Source organism: Petaurus breviceps, unplaced genomic scaffold (assembly GCF_028583685.1).
Source record: "Petaurus breviceps papuanus isolate PSGF00001 unplaced genomic scaffold, PetGlider_PUasm1.0 214, whole genome shotgun sequence".
Lineage (NCBI taxonomy): Eukaryota > Metazoa > Chordata > Mammalia > Diprotodontia > Petauridae > Petaurus > Petaurus breviceps.
The window spans coordinates 13,869,913-13,888,323 of NW_027185863.1; the positions used below are offsets into that span (position 1 = coordinate 13,869,913).

General features: G+C 38.6%; 1 protein-coding gene across 1 annotated transcript in view; it reads right to left on the reverse strand.

Moving 5' to 3' along the window:
* Positions 1 to 6,093: 6,093 nt before the first annotated feature.
* The window catches only part of TEX29 (testis expressed 29), a 30,847-nt gene continuing 18,529 nt past the window's right edge, over positions 6,094 to 18,411 (reverse strand). Inside the window, exons 3-6 of the mRNA XM_069093940.1 lie at positions 13,389 to 13,458; positions 11,244 to 11,359; positions 10,816 to 10,875; positions 6,094 to 6,349 (exon numbers count right to left, since the gene is read on the reverse strand). Coding sequence (XP_068950041.1) covers positions 6,321 to 6,349; positions 10,816 to 10,875; positions 11,244 to 11,359; positions 13,389 to 13,458 — 275 coding nt within the window. The 3' untranslated portion in view covers positions 6,094 to 6,320. The remainder of the gene's footprint in view (positions 6,350 to 10,815; positions 10,876 to 11,243; positions 11,360 to 13,388; positions 13,459 to 18,411) is intronic.

An 18,411-nucleotide genomic window follows, 5' to 3' on the forward strand; every position in this document is an offset into this window, starting at 1 on the left:
GCTGCTTCTTATACAGCAAGACAGCAACTTGCTCTGAATAATGACACTGGCAGTAGAATTCCATGAAAGAAGAGAACTGCTAAGATGTCAGGACACTTCCCAAGTAGCTTTGTTTTTCTTAGAAATTCTAATTGAGCCATCCTCATAGTCTAAACGCTACTGTGTTATCACTTGGGAGAGTTTCAGATTCAACATAGGATGGTTGTTACAATTTTCAGCACCAAGAATACAGTCACTGCTGCTTTCCATGCACCCTTCAGGTCCAGCTATGGTCAGCCAGACATACATGGCCTCAAGTGTATCTGTGATGCCTTTCTCTTCATGACAGATTAGGAGGTGGAATTAGAAATGACGGCCTTTGCACATTTATGAAACAGGAAGTTAGCCCTGTTGTGTTTTGTGATCCCACAATGTCCTTTCATATGTTAACATTAATGTTGGCATATTTATTGGAACCCTTTGCCACCATCACCCCAGTCCTCACCAAGGAGCAGGTTGCCAGATGCTATCCAGATTCAATTAATGTTGGTGTGTATATTGGAACCACCCCAGACTTCACCAAGGATCAGGTTGCCAGATGTTACATAGATTTGAGTAATTCAATGAGATCATTCAGAGCTATGTAAAATATTGGTGTAATATAAATAATTGAAATACATATATCAAGCTAGCACTTATATAGAGTCTTAAGGTTTGCAAAGTGCTTTACAAATATCTAATTTTATCCTCACAAAATCTTTAAAGGTAGGTGCCATTATTACTCACATTTTGCAGATGAGAAAATGAGGCTGAGAGGTGAAATGATTTAGCCAGGGTCACAGAACCAGGAAGTGTCTGAGGCCAGATTTGAATTCAGGTTTTACTAGACTATATGTACTGAGGCTCCCTTTTTTTCTTTCTTTCTTTCCTTCTTTCTTTCTTTCTTTCTTTCTTTCTTTCTTTCTTTCTTTCTTTCTTTCTTTCTTTCTTTCTTTTTTGTGAGAAGAGTAGAGTTATTAATCCATGGTGGGAGGGACAGATTAATAAAAGGAAAAATTAATTATTTAAATTTTTAATTTATATTGGATCAGAGAGTGATAATGGTAGGTCATGATATAATGATTCCAAAAGAAATGAAAGAATTTCAGTGAAATGTTTAAAAATACACAGAAGAGAACTGAAATAAGTTTATCTCTTCCTTCATATTCTCTGATGTGAAGACATTGTCACATGGCAAAACTTCATTAAAAGACAGAATTAGGAGGGGCAGGAGTATGAAGGGAAAGAGGTTTCCCTTTTAGGTATTGCTGGATTTAATACTTCTTGTAGGGCATCAGTAATTCTTTGGAACCTTCAGCATTACTGGGGAGGGGAGGAAGCCCTACCAGATTCTCTAAATTTCACCCGGAAATCTAACATGGCATTTAGGGCCAGGATGAGGTTTTATCAGTGACAAGTTATAATACTCTCTAGGAAACAGTAATAATCCAAGTATATTTTGTGGAGGTAAGCCATTCTAGGTCACCTGTCTATGCAAAATAGGGAATCTCAAACTGGGACCACCAAATTAGGGGATATTTGAACTGTTTATGGTGAAATGAAATCTGTAACAAGAGAGGGTTCAATAACAGTGGGAATGGGGGCACAATTCATCAGACAATGATTTAGAGCTATTTATGGTCAAATGAAATCTACAATAAGAGGGTTCAGTAATGGTGGGGATGAGGGAGAAGTGAAGGATGTTAAAGGGAAATGACTGTACTGTAAAAATAAAATGTAACAATAAAGCTTTGTTTAAAAATGAAATCTCCATTGTAAGCCTGATATGTCATTTTATTGAAATGAAATAAGTATTTCTTGAGCCCAAGCCATGAGGGTTGAGAGCTATAGTGGGGGTCCATCTGATTCTCTGGACTCATCATGGCCATTTCTGTATGCCATCTTATAATAGCACAGCATATGCATTTTTATCAGCCTATTCTTGCCCCAGTTTGCTAGGCATTTGGGGTTCAAAGGAAGAATGAGACTTAGTCCAAGTGGCAAGTAGCATTTTACAAAGCTGATTTAAGTAATCGTGATGCCAAACTGGTACTTAATGAATTTCTGCAGGGGAAACACTTTTCATATTTGAAAATGGAATCACAGCATGTACTTTATCTGGGAACCACACAGCTAAGGGAGTAGCTTTTTTTTTTTCAGCTAAGGCATCATTAAGTTACATCATCTGAACCGCCAACTTTAACTGCTTATCTATATGTCACAGGGTCACGGAGCATGCTTGGATTTGTCCTCCTTTATGAGTTATAGTGAATATTCTCTGACTGGTTCCAGTCTGCCACATGGAATCTTGGGCGGGTTGACAGAAAGTGCTGCTTCCAGCCCATTGGAAGAGACTTGTATTGCATGATGACAAAGAGTCCTGTAATTGACTGCCATGCTGGAAAAGCTGATGACTCTGGGGACATTTTCAAAAGAAGAACAGCTTCTGGACTTGGCCTCTTGGCTATGCCTGTGCGGAAAGCAAGATGTGACTCTAGTGAGGCATAAGGAAGGAAAAGGTCCTTCATTCTAGTATCGCTCTAGAATAGTGGTGCTTTCACCCACGTGGCAGCCAATGCAAAAGGACTTCACCAGGCAAGCTTGAGTCAGGGACTCTTGGCTGTCTTTGTCTCTCTTTGTTTCTGTTCATTCCTGACCTTGGGAGAACAGGTCTCCTGAGATGGACGTGAATTTCAGAAGATCTAGAAGTCTGTGACAATGCTGGACACTGCCAAGAAGCCGTAGCCGCCACACGATGAGCAGACAAGCAACATGGTGGGGGCTGGAAAGTATGATCCCCTGAGTAGCTGCCAAGCTTTTTCAGAAATGAAGCCAGAAAGGTCTGTATGTCTAGGGAGGGGAGAATACACCAGCCTCTACACTTCCAGCCATGATTCTTCTATGTTAGAAGACATTTTTAAATGATTTTACTTTTAAAATTGGCATAATTCTTCAGCCTACTCTCTATCTAAATCTTGTAGCACACACTTGGGTGTCACATGGTTCAGGTGGTGAGTATGGGAAGGCTTCTTGGAGGAGGCACCTGATGAAAGGACTTCCAATATTGATTTGGTGCTGAAGATGTTGTTCATTCTAGGCACTTGGGGAGATACCTCCAGAAATACATAGAAAGGGGGGAGGGGAGAGAGAGGTGATGATATGACCTCTAGGGTCCCCCCACTGTTCCTTCCCATACCCTCGTAGGTACAGCTGAGGGGAACCTCCTTTACTTTAGTCAATAAGAGTAGGCTGAGCTTGCACTTCTGACCCTAGCCTAGCTGTGTGATTGCCCATGGGCAAATGGAGCCTCAACTTTCCCATTTGCAACATCAGAATAATATTTATAGTGCCTTTCTTACATAGTAGTTTTGAGGCTTAAATCAGATAATACATGTGGAGCATTTTTGCAAACTTTAAAGTGCTATTTAAATAGTAATTACACTTATTATTCAAGCCACAATGGGAAAAGAGAAGACATAGTAATCAGTACTGACAGATTGTGGTTAAGCCTTTTTCTCCATCCCCTTCAAACTTTACTGGTTTCAGAATACCCTCATGACCCTAAAAGAAGAGACTGTGACACCTTATTTCTCCATTCTCCCAAGAGGCCCCCACTCAAAAAGGGATAATTTTTCCAACATGATGAGTTCTAGGGGAGTGACAGAAATAAACTACATTCAAGGACAGGAAGGCCATAGCTTGTGTTTCCTTATCTGAATAAATACATTTTGTTGTTGTCGTTCAGTCATATCCAGCTCTTCATGACCCCATTTGGGGTTTTCTTGGCAGAGATACTGGAGTGATGTTATTTCCTTCTCCAACTCTTTGTACATATGTGGAAACTGCAGGAAACAGGGTTAAGTGACTTGTCCAGGGTCATACCGCTGATTAAGTTTCTGAGGCCAGATTTGACCTCAGGTCTTCCTGACTCCAGGCCTTGTGCTCTATCCACTGTACCACCTAGCTGTCAAGTGAGCAGATATCTCAGGAGAATGTGAGTCCTTGAGGACAAGAACTAGAGAGGGTTTTTTGTTTGACTTGTCTTTGTAGTCTCCGCACGTAGCACACAATAGACAATAAATGCTTTCGTATGGAAGGACTGTCCCTAAAATTGAAGACATTATTTATGAACTAGAGGTCAGTCACTAAGATGCTGCAGGTTCAGTGCTAGCTTATATAGTGTCCTTTAAAAAGACCAAGCACTTATGTCCAGAGGGTTATAAAATTGTGCATACCCTTTAATCCAGCAACACATCTCTAGGTCTATATCACAAAGATATCCAAAAAAAGGGAAAAGGACGTATTGTACAAAAATATTTATAACAGTTCTTTTTATGGTGACTAAGAATTGGAAATCAAAGGGATACCCATCAGTTGGGGAATGGCTAAACAAGCTGTGGTACATGATTGTAATGGTAATCATGGTGCTATAAGAAATGACAAGCAGGATGGTCTTGGAAAAACCTGGAAACACTTACATGAACTGATGCATAGTGAAGTGAACAGAATCAGGAGAATGTTGTACACAATTACAGCAATATTGTTTGATGAAGATCCATGAATGACTTAGCTATTCTCAGCAAAACAATGATCCAAAACAATCCCGAAGGAGTAATGAAGAAGCACGCTATCCACCTCCAGAGAAAGATTTGATATTGATTGAATGTAGACTGAAGCATGCTATTTTTTACTTTATTTCATTTTTTTTCTTTTATTTGAATCTTCTTGTACAAAATTACTAATATGGAAATGTTTTACAATTATGTAAAATCTTGGGGAGGGGAGAGGGGAAACGGGAAAGGACAGAATTTGGAACTCAAAATTTTAAATAAAACTGTTAAAATTGGGCAGGGGCAGGGCAAGACCAAGTACTTCCAGTTAAATATTTCAAATGTTTTTCTTCCTCTCCTCCCTTTCTCTTCTCTCTTCAGTTCCAGCTCTGCTTTGCTTGCCTACCTTCTCACCAGCCCTACTACCTGGACCAGAAACCATTCCCTGAATGACTTAACCTCTTCTCCCTGCAACCTCCCAAACTGGGACCTGCTGTTATTAGTAGTGAATGCCTTACTTGTTCATTATATCTAAGCCCACTTCTAGCCACTTCACACTGGGGCTATCTCACCATCTACTTTGATAATGCATAAGTGTTCTCTCTAACATCTCCCCCTTCTCCCATCACCACACTCCCTCTTTCTCTTCCTGGAACCACCAGTCAATCAACTCCTTCATGGGAAAGGATGGCTCCACTCATCATCTCTATAACTTTCCAAAACATAATACCTTCCCTGGCTATCATTCTTTAATATGTGTTACTTCTTATTAAAATGTAGGTTTCTTAAGGTCAAAGATATCTTTGCTTTTGTATTTGTATTACTAGTGCTTTGCACATGAGAGAAATGATTACTTCTCTCATATTAATAACCAATTATTGCATTAGGACTAAGGTTTTCCCTTCCTATTTCCTCATTCAGAAACAAGCCCCTGGAGGTTATTCAATAAGTCTTTGAAGGACATTGCTGATAGATGAGATTGCCCAAATCCTCTAGGTACAGGCTGGACCTCACCCAACTAGAAGATAGAATCCAGTCCAGGTGAGATCTTGCCCTTAGGAAATAAGCCCATCCTTGGAATCTTCCATTAGAATTAAGGTTGACTCAACTTACCAAGAAGAAAACCAACCATAGTAGTCTGGATAGAGGGGGATTCTTTTGTCCAGATTGTTGGAGGCAGCTAAATCTCATGATTGGGTCATATCCGCAGCAGGGGGAGTTGAAGACTTTTTGTTCTCTTCCTCATTCGTATGTTCACTCCCTCATTGATTATTAACCAATCAGAGTTGATTTTCACTCTCAAATACATTCTGTTTTCCAAAGGTTTTTTTAAGCATTCAGTGTTTTGGGAAGGTGGGGTGTCTTTGGTTTATGAGAGAAAACCACTGACTTCAATCTATTAACTATTTGCTAGACATAGTTAATGAATTAATTACTCAGAAATTATGTCCCTCAGACTTTCCATTTGTCACACACGGTACTGGACACACAGTGAGCACTTAATAAATTTATTTCCATTTCTCTCTCCCCTTCCTCACCTCCCTCCCTCTCTCTATTCCTCCCTCCACAAAAAAAAAATAGGATTGAAAAAGAAAATGCATCACAAATAGCACTTTGGAAAATAACATTTGTATTCTTTTTCCAGATAAAACGACAGCTCCATCATATAAAATAAGGGAACCTGACCTGCTAAAGAAATCGTCCCTTAATCATCACTACTGGTTATTTCCTCCTTGGTTTTATCGTGTCCTTTTATTCCAACTCTTCCTCCTGAATCGGCACTGTAAATAGATGACAACAAAAAGAAGCAAAAGCAATTTTCAGTCACAACAATCAGCAAACCAAGATCTCATGAAGTCTTAGGAACATCTCTATATGCCACAAGACAGGCGAACATTTTATTAATCAAGAAATGATATGATCAGTGCTTCTAAGGAACCTGATGGATCTCAGTACAACCCTGGGGCATCACTAGCTCCTTTGTGAACTCTGATTGGTTCTTTTTGCCCTATCCACCCTTTTCCCCCACTGAAACGCAACCATATCTGTGCCAGTAGAATAGAGACATGTGGTGGTGATTGCTTTTCAGTTGTTCTCAGTAAGCTACCTAAGAATGGAAACTCTCATTTCTTTCAATCACTGCTAGCTATAAAAGATTTTGTAAAAATTTCCCTGTGAGTGTGGGATGGACTCAAGTCCTTAGGGGTACAGGAAAAATATGAGAATATGTTCATTGTCCCTGTGTTAACAAAGACCTTAATCCTCTAAGCTGCAGAGTAGATAGAAAAATAGCTACAATAATAGCTCACTTTTATTTAGTGATTTAAGGTTTGCAAAGTGCCTTGTAGATATTAACTTTGAGCCTCATAACTACCCTGTGATATAGTTGCTATCATTATCCCCATTTTATAGGTGAGGAAACCAAGGCAGACAGAGGTTAAATGACTTGCCCAAGATCATACAGCTAGTAAGAGTCTTCCTGACTCCAAATCCAGCACTGCAAATTAACTTGGAGAAAGCAATTATCTGCTATAGAAAGAGCACCATAGATTCAAAATATCTATCATCCCCTTCAGAAATATAGTGTCACCTTCATAGACATGACTGATACTAGGGGAGGGCACCACACGTCTAAGCAGACTACTCAATTGCTCTTGCTGCCCCAGGTTGGCACAATAAAACTTCAAGGTTATGGAATAATAATAATAAATCACTTTAAGTTATTCAAGGTACTTTCCATGTTTGATTCTCACAACAATCCTTGGGGAAAACCATTTGTATAGCACCTACTATGTGCCAGGAACTGTCCTAAGCATTTTACAAACATTACCTCATCTGATCCTCACAACAATCCTATGAGGTAGATGTTATTTTTTTACAATTGAGGAAACTGAGGCAAATAGAGGTTAAGTGCTTTGTCCAGGGTCATACAGCTAGTAACGTCTGCAGCCAGATTTGAAATCAGAGCTTCTTAACTCCAGACAGCAGTCTATCCACTCATGAACCTAGCTGCCTTTAGAAGTGGGTACTATAAATATTATTCCCTTTTTATGAAGGAGGAAATTATATTTAGAGAGTTTAAGCATCTTTCCCAGAGTCATTTAGTGTCAACAGTAGGATTTGAACCTAGACTTCCTTGGATGCAGGTCCAGTACTCTATCTACTAGTCAACAGCAATGCCTTTGGTTAAGACAACGTGATTATAATGGGAATGTTTCTGACTCTTTGTATCCTTAGAGGATCACGTTTCCTTAATTGGTACAGAGGTAGTTGATGGGAATCATGATCTGCAAGTGAAGGACATGGCATTTATTAATTGACTGGGGATGAAAAAAGAGAAGTATTATAAATAGGGGACTTCATGAGAAGGTAAAGACTAGAGAAGCTGCAGAACCCAACCAGGGAGCCAGTCAAGGCTGTCTTGGGGATGGAAGCTGGCTGAGGGATTGGTTGTGGATGCAGCCCCACTGGTTTCAACAAACTAGAGGCTGGTAATTAAGGATCAGATCAAACCTGTGGATCCTCAGACTCTAGGGTTCCTGAAGCATCTGGAGCTTTGGTGCAGCAATCATGATGAAAAGCAACGGGAGAACTGTTTTAGGAGAGCAGCAAGGAGAATGCAAAGGTGTGCAGCTACGTTGGAAATCAAACCAATCATACTAGAAAAGCAGGGAATCCAAACAAAACTTTTGAACTCATGAAGTCCCTTTCAGACACAAATAAGATTCTTAAGATTATAAGGGTTAAGGGTTTGAGGGTAGAGGTGAGGAGAGAGAAGGATGTCACATGAGGTACAAATAAACACTATAGCAGCGGGTTTCCTCTCATCCCCAAACATGAAGCAAAAAGGGAGGACATCAATTCATCTGGGCACCCAGTGAAAGCCTCGCTCGATTAAGGTCTAGTATAACCAGAATATTTCACTAGCAGGGAAAATGAGGATCTCTTCTGAAAGACAGGGACACAGGCAGAGCAACCTGTTCTAGGAAAAAAGGTACATTATTAAGGAATCCAGCTACGTGTGCATCCATGTGCATTCAGTAAACAGTGCTTACCATTTCCAAATTCTTCAACTAGTTACTGAACAGGATTTCTCCTGTCTTCACTAGACAAAATACTTTTAGTCGGTGCATAATTATAATACCATTCATTTTAGCTGATGCATGCTTGGACAACAGAGCCGTTTTGGCTCACAGTTATAAATGGGATAGGTGACGGAGGTGAAGATACTAGGACAAGGTCTACAGGGAGCTATTTATAAGAAGTGGGGCACCGGTGGTTAAGGACACTGAAAATCCCAGAGGTAAAAGCAAATTAGGAAACAGGGATAGAGAGGGAGGAGGCAAGGTGAAAGGTAATGAAAACCAACAGAGTGCAGAGATTCCTATCTACTAAGCCTTCTCCAGCCTTAGATTGTAATCATAAAAAGTTCCCTCTTCCCTCTCCTGCATACTGACAGGTCTATGAGACCAGAAGCATAGTTGAAAATAAGTTAATTTTAAAAGTCATATATTGCTGATCCATTGATAATGGTTAAGTCAAGACCCAGAGTTAAAACCAGCACATGCAGGGACTAGTAGCTGTGGTCAGCAGATTCCCTAGAAAATTTTATGAACGACAAATCCCTACTATATTAACATCAGGAAAAAAGAGGTTTGTTCTAAGCCACAGAAGTACCTGATTTTCTCTCCAGAGAACAGTAGAGAAATCTGCTGCCCCACCATGTCTGATACTGTCGCCATTACCCTCTTTTGCTATTAATTAAAATACTTTACTTTTCTTACCAGAGGAGGTCAACAGGACCTCTAAAGGAAGGAAAGCATTTCTAGTACATGGGGCAGAGATAATGAGAGGATTTTGAATTCAGAAGTAATAGTTAAGGTGAGATTTCCCAATCACCACAAGAAACTCTTCCCTACATGTTCAGTCAGCTTGTGTGATAATGACAAAAAACATAGACTCAAATGAGAAAATAACATAAGTAAAGGTATTTGCAAACCTTAAAGTTTTAAATAAATGTCAGACATTATTATTATTCCTAAGATATATGAATAGCAAAGAATAATATGTCAGATGAAATATGTAAATGTAATAGACTCATAAGGAAATATACTCTCCTACAAAGACATCGATAAATTAGTGAAAGTTGTCAAAATTCATTTCTTGAAAATATTGTGTGTGCACCAATCACAGACATCCTGGAATTCCATTTAAATCCAGTGTCCCTCAAAAGTATAATTCAATATTTTTCTAATAGAATAGTTTTTTGGTCTTTGTTAAGGAAGACTTCATTTGAATTTCAACCACATGTCATTTGTTTTTTCATCTTCATTTAAAAAATGTCGAGGACAAAAGATAAAGGGTTTGTTCTCCTCGTGGTACTTGGACCTTTGACAGGTCACTGGAATTAAAGTTTAGGCAGAACAAAAGGTCCTTTTCAAGGCTTTCAAAGAGCTCTTAAAACAGGTGTGAAAACCCCATCTGCTCAAAGTCAAAGGAAGAGTACTTTATTACTCCACACCATTTACTGTACTCTTCAACTATTGTAATAAATTCAGTGGTAGCTATCTTAATTCCTCTTTAAGACTTCCTTAAAACCAAGGAGAGTTTTGTAGTAAGAAGTAGCACCATTGGAGGGAAAGAGTCCATTTCTGTTAAAAGGAACAGGTTTGGGGTGGCTAGGTGGCACAGTGAATAGAGCACCGGCCCTGGAGTCAGGAGGACCTGAGTTCAAATCCTGCCTCAGACACTTGACACATTTACTAGCCCTGTGACTTTGGGCAAGTCACTTAACCCCAACTGCCCTCCAAAAAAGCCAAAAAAAAAAAAGGGAAAGGTTGGGGGGGGGGATTATGCATATAAATACCTAAGTCCTAGGAAGCTCCATCCCATATTGGGTTTTATAGCAAAGGAATAGAAGTTGAGAATGAAATTTACCATTCTAAGAGAGAAAGAGACAAAAACAGAGACAGAAAGAGATACAAAGACGGAGAAAGAGAGCAAATAGACTGTTGTCCAAATTTATAAATGGAATTATTGTATTTGTATAAAAACTAGTGTTGTTTGTTGGTTTACTTTTCTACCTACTATTTCATTCCTGATCAAAGTCATGCTGTCTACAACTCACAGGGAATATTGCAAAGGGGATTAATGCATTGGGGAGGGACTTGAGCTCTATGACCAATAAAGATCCTTTAAATACTGAAATTCTAGGCTTCTATAATTTATATACAGTGGGATTTAGTACCTTCATCTTCAGGCATCTCTTGATTTGGTTTCTCACTGAAAGCCATCAGTTTTTTCTTCTCTTGATTCAGTTAGTCATGTTTATAAGTTGGCACGAAAAAGGTTTTTACAGCAAGGGAATAAAATAGAAGGAAATAAAAATTTTAAAAATGAAAGTGAGAGTAGCATTTACCTTTTAAAATCATAGACTATGCATTTTAGGAGAGGGAGGGACCAATTAGGTCGGCTAAATTAACAAACAACCAAATTAAAAAACAGAATATCTATTTGTTCTCTCATCTATTTCATTTCTGATCAGAACCATGGTGTCTACCACTCCTAGGCAGTATGGTGGTGGACATTTGTGCTTTGGGAAGGCCTTTGAGCCAGATGACCTTTCAGAACTGAGATTCTAGAATTCTATGATTTCTATGTACAGTAACTTAGTACCTTCTTTATCAGACATTTCACAATTCACTGTGTTATTCTCCAGTCCCAGTTTGTTCTTCTTTTGTTGTGATCCACACAGCTTTTTAGTTGTTCTTTCATTTCTGCCCTGTACAACTCTGATAAAAATAATATTTTGAATTTCAATCATAGAAATCAGATATCAGAAACCTCAAAGGATTACCAATCTATTCCCTCATTTGACCATCAAATAGTGAGACATTAACTCCATGACTTAGAATTTTCTTTTTTTATACCAATAAATAAATAAATAAAATGACATTTTTTTTTCTCGTAAGTTAGAAATCATCAGAGTAATAGCAACAGCATGGCATAATGGAAAGATCACTAGGGGAGTAAAAAGAGCTGAATTACAGTTTCAATTCTGCTGACAAATTTTATTCAATTAAATTCAACAGATGATCAAACAACACACACACATACACACACACACTCACACACACACACACACACACACACACATACACACACCCCAAATAATTAAGTGCTACTACAAGCCAGGCACTGCTAGAATTTAAAAACGTTAATTAAACAGTCCCAGAGTTCAAATAATTTACATTCTCTAGAATGTAACATGAACTTATTAAATGCCTACTTTATACTCAATATAGTTCTAAGAGCTGGGGATACAAAGACAAAAAATGAAAATAGTCCTTGCCTTCAAGGAGCTTATATTCTACTGTAAGTCACAAAACATCTCTAGGCCTCCATTTATTAATCTACTAAATGAGATTAAACTAAAGACTCAGTATAGTTCTAAAATGCTATGACAACAAACTGTGACTTCAACAGAGTTCAGAACAATTAACGGAACAGTAGAAATCTTGGGAAAACAAGATTGCATACTATTTGCCTTTTGGGGTTTTAGGCTTGTCATATTTCCTTTACTGTATTTCCCTTCCACTCTAGAACAGAATACTAGGGAAATGCAAGGGCTAGGGACTAGTAGACAACAAGCTAGCTGAAATTACTTATACTAACAGGCTTAGAGTCCAATCCACAGCATTCATCTAAATCCAATCTTCCAATCCTCTCCTTCCACAGACATTGAAAAGGAAGTGATAAGAGATTGAGATAAACCCTAATTAATGGGAACTGGGACTAGAATTCAAATGTCCTTACAATCCAGTTTTCTTTTCACCATACTACCTTGCCTCTGATATCTCTAAGGACAAAGTGCTTAGGAATTATAACAGGACGAGATAGTCAAGAATGCTTGGTGTAGGTTTTTTGGGCATTCTTCCATGTCAAAAAGCAAGAACTGACAGACATTTGGACACAGGTGTGCAGTCAGACTGAAACATAGATGCAGTCTATCCAAGGGATCAACACCTGGCCAAAAAGCCCTTGACTCCTTTAAGTGACAAAATGCCCTCCCTGAATATCATATGGTACATAATAAACAATGTGCCTTGCAAATAAAAGGTGTTTAATGAATATTTATTGCCTCAATAAGTAGCTCTTGGGTAAGAGGCTTAGTGGGGGACAAGAGAGAACACTGACTAGTCAGATTTGGGAAATTTCTTCCATTTTGTCCAGGACTTCTCCAGGTCCATTATGATTTACCACTCTCTATCCTCATCACCACCCTATTCTATCTGATAACTATGTTCACCAATGAAGGAAAAAAGCTTCTCAGTTGCTCGAATGAGATCCGAAAGGGAAGGAGAAAAGGTAGTAGTGAGGGCTGTGGGGCCAGATCAAGCCAAGGCCACTAGGAGAGCATTAGACCCTCAACAAGGGTGGGACATGAAGGGCAAATGCTTAGTTAATTGCAAATGGACTATCAGCAGAGCTGCAATAGCCATAAGCTTGAATGTGAATTGGAGTTTTGAGGAGAACAAGCCTAGACAGCGGCCTGAACAATGGCAGAAATGCTGCAAGAGTCTAAAGAGGCAATTGAGATAGGGATTGTAGAGGTGGTCTTCTGCTTTCACATTGCAAAATCCAAAGTTGTATGGGGAGGAGAAGGTCGACCAGCAGGAGGTCTAAGGTTACAGAAGGCAGAGGGATCATACAATCATTGAGTCAGAGGGAGGAAGGATCTCAGAATCATCATGCCTAATTATTTCATTATACTCCAAGTCCTAAATGTAACTTTGAAAAATGCTTTTAAAACAAACTGACCTGTATATTACATAGATAATGAAGACTCCCAGGATGATAATTATCAAGGCGGTAAATCCTCGAACATAAGCTGGAAAATAATTTCAATTTATCACCATCCAAAGTTGGAAAATAAATCTTTGAGCAAAACAGGGTATCCCTGGTACCTCATGTTTTCATTCCAAGACCCCCCATTTTTTCTGCCATGCTGTTCTTTTGGTTCTCATCTTATCTAGGTAGTATAGAAATACAGACTTGAACTCAGAGACTGGAAAACCTGAGTTCAAATTCTGATTCAGATAGTTATTAACTATGTGGCTCTGAGACAAGTAAATTAACTACTCTGTTTTCTGATCTGTAGAATGGAGATACTATCACCTACCTCACAGGGTAGCATCAAATGAGATAACTCATGTATAGCGATTCACAAACCTTAAAATTCTATGTAAACTCTGGTTATTGTTTTTATTACCAGCTAATTTATTTTCTGCATTTTGGAGGGCAATTGGGGTTAAGTAACTTGCCCAAGGTCACACAGCTACTTTGTGTGTATGTGTGTGTGTGTGTGTGTGTGTGGTAAGTGTCTGAGGCTGGATATGAACTCAGGTTCTCCTGACTCCAGGGCCAGCACTCTACTCATTACCAGCTAATTTTAACTTTATTGATTAAATATCTTTGGAAAACTTAACATTTTTCTATTGATTTTCAGTAATGAGCCATAGCTTTAAGTCAAATAAGGATGAAAGAACAACTGAGGGCCTTAGCCATTGGTGGCCTAGAGTGCATTTCATGACCCCTCCACTGCCCTTATCTGCATAAAAAGGACTTCCATTTACCAAACTGTAGCAGACCAAAGCTGAAGTGGTCATCAGGTAAGTCCTAAAAAGATAAAATTCAGAAGGTGGAAGCAGAGATATGCTAAGGGACATCCAACAGTGACCACTAGAACAGTGCCCAACTTTAAATGGAGATTCGATATCCAGAAGATGTGATGTGCCCATCAGTGACCATGAGACCAGCAAACTGACCAACAGATTAATTAAGAACAAAGAAATTTAGAAGAGAGCAGCAGCAAAATCAGAACTGAGCTCCCTGTAGTGGTACCACACATGTTCCCTGCAGGAGTACCCCCTCCATGTATGCATCCTGTGCTTGTATCATTTTATACATATGTCCTGGCCACATATGGTCCCCAGGTTTGCTTCTCTCATGTACAATTCCAATTTATCTGCTCTCTTCCCCATTGGTGGGAAATCATGTCTCATCCGTGAATCGAAGGAACCTTCTCATCACTTTACTTGTTATTCTATTTAATTAAATGTCTCTCAGTTGAACTAAGGTGTCCCTCTGGATGGGAACATTTTTGAGTTGGTGCTAACCAAGTTGATTCATACCAAGCAAAGATTTTCTGTGGGGCTCACATATGAAAGAGAATGTCCCAGGGACTAGTCACCCATTATCCCACTTGATGATCAAGACAAACTGTGAAGCAGGTTCTACAGATAGTATCATCATTTTAAGATTCACAAAGTTCTTTTCTCCCCAAACCCTGGGACCAAGAATCATTTACCTCTTTTACAAATGAAGAAAGTGATGCCCAGAGAGGCGAATTACTACCCTGAGGTCATGCAGCCAGGAAGGGGCTGATCCAGGATTCAAATCCAGGTCTTCTTATTCCAAGACTAGTGTTATTTTTTTCTTATCATATGTCCATATATTACAGTGATACTGCATTTGATTGCAAACATGCAGCTGTAATGTACAATTCTACATTTAAAATTGTAGAATTGGACATTTAGGATTATACTGTACAATTCTTCATTTAAGACTGTTATTGAATTGGACATTTAGGATTATACTGTAGTCCAGTTTACTCTGTGTATCATTTATATAATATCACATGAAAATAATTACATTTAATAAATGGATTTTAAGATAATACTAATCATTACAGGAGTTATTGATGTAAGAATCAATTTATTTTATTCTCCCCAAAAAGATAGCAATCATATCTTAGCAAACATAGGACTCCAGAGTGGGAAGGTGGCCTAACGGATTCATGCTTTATGAAAGGGTTGAATTAAAGACTTCAGATATCCCTTCCAACTCTACTTCTTTATAATTCTAAGGTCCTATGTAAAAACTGGAAACAAACATTTGAATAAGGTCATTTACCAAATGTTGTACTGTAAGCCAAAGCTGGACAATAAGGGTGGGTCAAACTTATATTTCCCTTCCTTTCTCCTTGATACCCTATGCCAATTTTGCAAGTTCTTATGCAAGTTTTGATTAGGCATGATACAATGCTCATTTCAAACAAGTCAATTTAAGAATTTGGTGAAAGGTATTCATAGCATAGAATTATGCCCACCGTGAACTCATGATACCCTGTCACTGCATGCTATGACTTACACAGCACAAAGCTTCTTTCCCAGCCTTGAATAATAGAGATGTTAAAGAAAAGAAAAGAATTTGAAGGTATATTAGCAAATTCTTCAACCAAGGGCCTGGTGCCCAGGCTTCTCCCACAAGTGACTTGGACATTAAGAAAGATGTTACTATGCACAACCCATATAATAAAACCAGGCTGATGTAGAGAAAATTACCGTTAGTTTTGTATAAGAATGGCAAAAATCAGGGGGAAAACTCATCTTCCTTCCTGACCCAATACTGAAAACTTTAAGGAAGTAATGAGCTGGGGTTTTCTGTTGCTATCATTGTGTTACTATGTTCCCAAAAGCCCCTATTAACCGTGACCCTAGAGAGAAGACTCAATCTGTAACATACCTATTGGCCAAAGTGGCTAAGTAAATTTCAGTTTAAAAGTGTGCATTGTAATGTAACAGCATCTTCTGTGTCTATGATCTGTGCCAGCCATTGCAAGATGGCCCATCTGCCCAGAGTCCAAGATGATTCGCAGAGATAAAGAACATCCATTTTCCCCTGGGAGCTGATTTCTAACTCAAACACTACTTGGTTATATTGCCATAGCAGTTAATATTACGTTGAACAGTTCAATTAGTTCTAGAAATCAACTCAAGCACCATGGGAAATAGGATCCAGTAAATGGAAAGCATCACCGTAACTTCATTATGGAAAGGAAGTGGCCTGGGCTTCAGGCATCTGTTGCTTTCCAAATATTGAAAAATGTTTTGGTTAAAGAAAAAAAAATTTAATCCAAAGACCAGAGTGTTGGGGTCCCAAAATAGCATCCCATAGTGCCCTAGTTAACTCCAGTTTGTACTTTGGAATAAGTCCTATTAAAGGCATTTTGGACAGAAACAAAATAGCACGTCAGTTAGCAGGCCTGAAATGTAAAAAGCTTCTTTTAATAGATCAGTCCCCCGTCCTTTGTGATTTCATATTAAAGCTGTGTGTTACTTATATGGGAGTTAAAGACTAGGTTTTATCTGGAAGAAGCTGCCAATATATGTTCAAGTTGATGTGGGTCTGTCTACAAAACCCAGATAGAACCTATTTAACATGCTTTCATTCACATCACAGCACATGATTTCAATGGTGAAATAACTGAGTTTGGAGTCAGAGGACCTAGGTTCAAATCTCAGCTCTGATACTTACTAGCCAAGTGACTTTGGATAAGTCATTTAATCCCCATATTCCCTTTCTGGGGCTTAAGTCTCATCATCTGTAAAATGAAGGGTTCATAGATATAAAAGATCACACCATAAGCAACTTGGTGGAACAAAGAAGAAAATACCTCTCTGATTTTTGTGTAGGGGAAAAATTCATGATCAGATAAGTGACAGAGAAGATCATAGAAAATAAAATGGACAAATTTTGATTACATAAAATTGAAAAGGTTTTGCACAAACTAAATCAATGTAATTGAAATTATAAGGGAAATTGTTAACTGAGCAAGTTAATGTGATAACAGTTTCACACCAATATACAAATAGAAAAAATGAGTCATTCCCCAGTAGATACATGCTAAAAGGATTTGACCTGGGATTTATCAAAGGAAGAAATACAAGTGATAAAATCCATGTGGAAAAAAAGTTTCATAAATGCAAACTAATACAGTTTTCAGGTTCTACCTTATGTCCATCAGACTAGTAAAGATGACAAAAAAATAAAATGACAGTTGTTGGAAGGGCTATGGGATATATGCCCAAAAGTCACTAAACTTGCAAACCTTTGAATCAGTAATATCACTACTAAGTCTATACCCCCAAAGAGATAAAAGAGGAAAAAAAGCACTATAGCAACAAAAATATTTACCTCAGTCCTTTTGTTGCAGCTAAGAACTGGAAGAAAAAGAGGGTGTCCATCAACTGAAGAGTGGCTGAACAAATTACAAGTATATGAATGTGTAATACCCCCCTAGAGTTTACTTACCCAATTCACTTCTATCTCCCACAAGGGTAGATGTTACTATTTCCAGAATTCTAGGAGCAATTCTGTGTTTGGCTATTCTCCTACTACTTTATGATCCCCTCTTGGTGTATGTCTCTTAATAATAAGTTAGTAGACTCAATTAGAAGGGAAGCTAGGTGGCATGGTGCAAGAGTGCAGGACCTGGAATGAGGAAGACTCATCTCTCCAGGTTCCAATCTGGTCTCAGACACTTACTAGATTGTGACCCTGGGCAAGTCACTTAATTTTTGCCGATTTGCCTCAGTTTCCTCATCTATAAAATAAGCTGGAGAGGAAATGGCAAATTACGCCAGGATCTTTGCCAAGAAAACCCCAAATGGGGTCATGAAGAGTAGAACATGACTGAAACAACAGAGCAACACCCACATTTTCTAAAGTGAAGAATGTCTATTTTGCAGTTCAAGGTTCTTTCTCTTACTCTTCAATGTTTTCATGTTTTAGACTTTGCAGACCTTCAGCTTTTGCTGAAGTCTTACTGGGGCATCCACTTATGAATGTAATGGAATATTATTGGCAACTAAAAATTAAGAGGCAGGAGGATTTTCTAACCCTAAGTCAGATAAAGCCTTGGAACAGAAACACTAAGTAGGAAATGATAGATAGATAGATAGATAGATAGATAGATAGATAGATAGATAGATAGATAGAT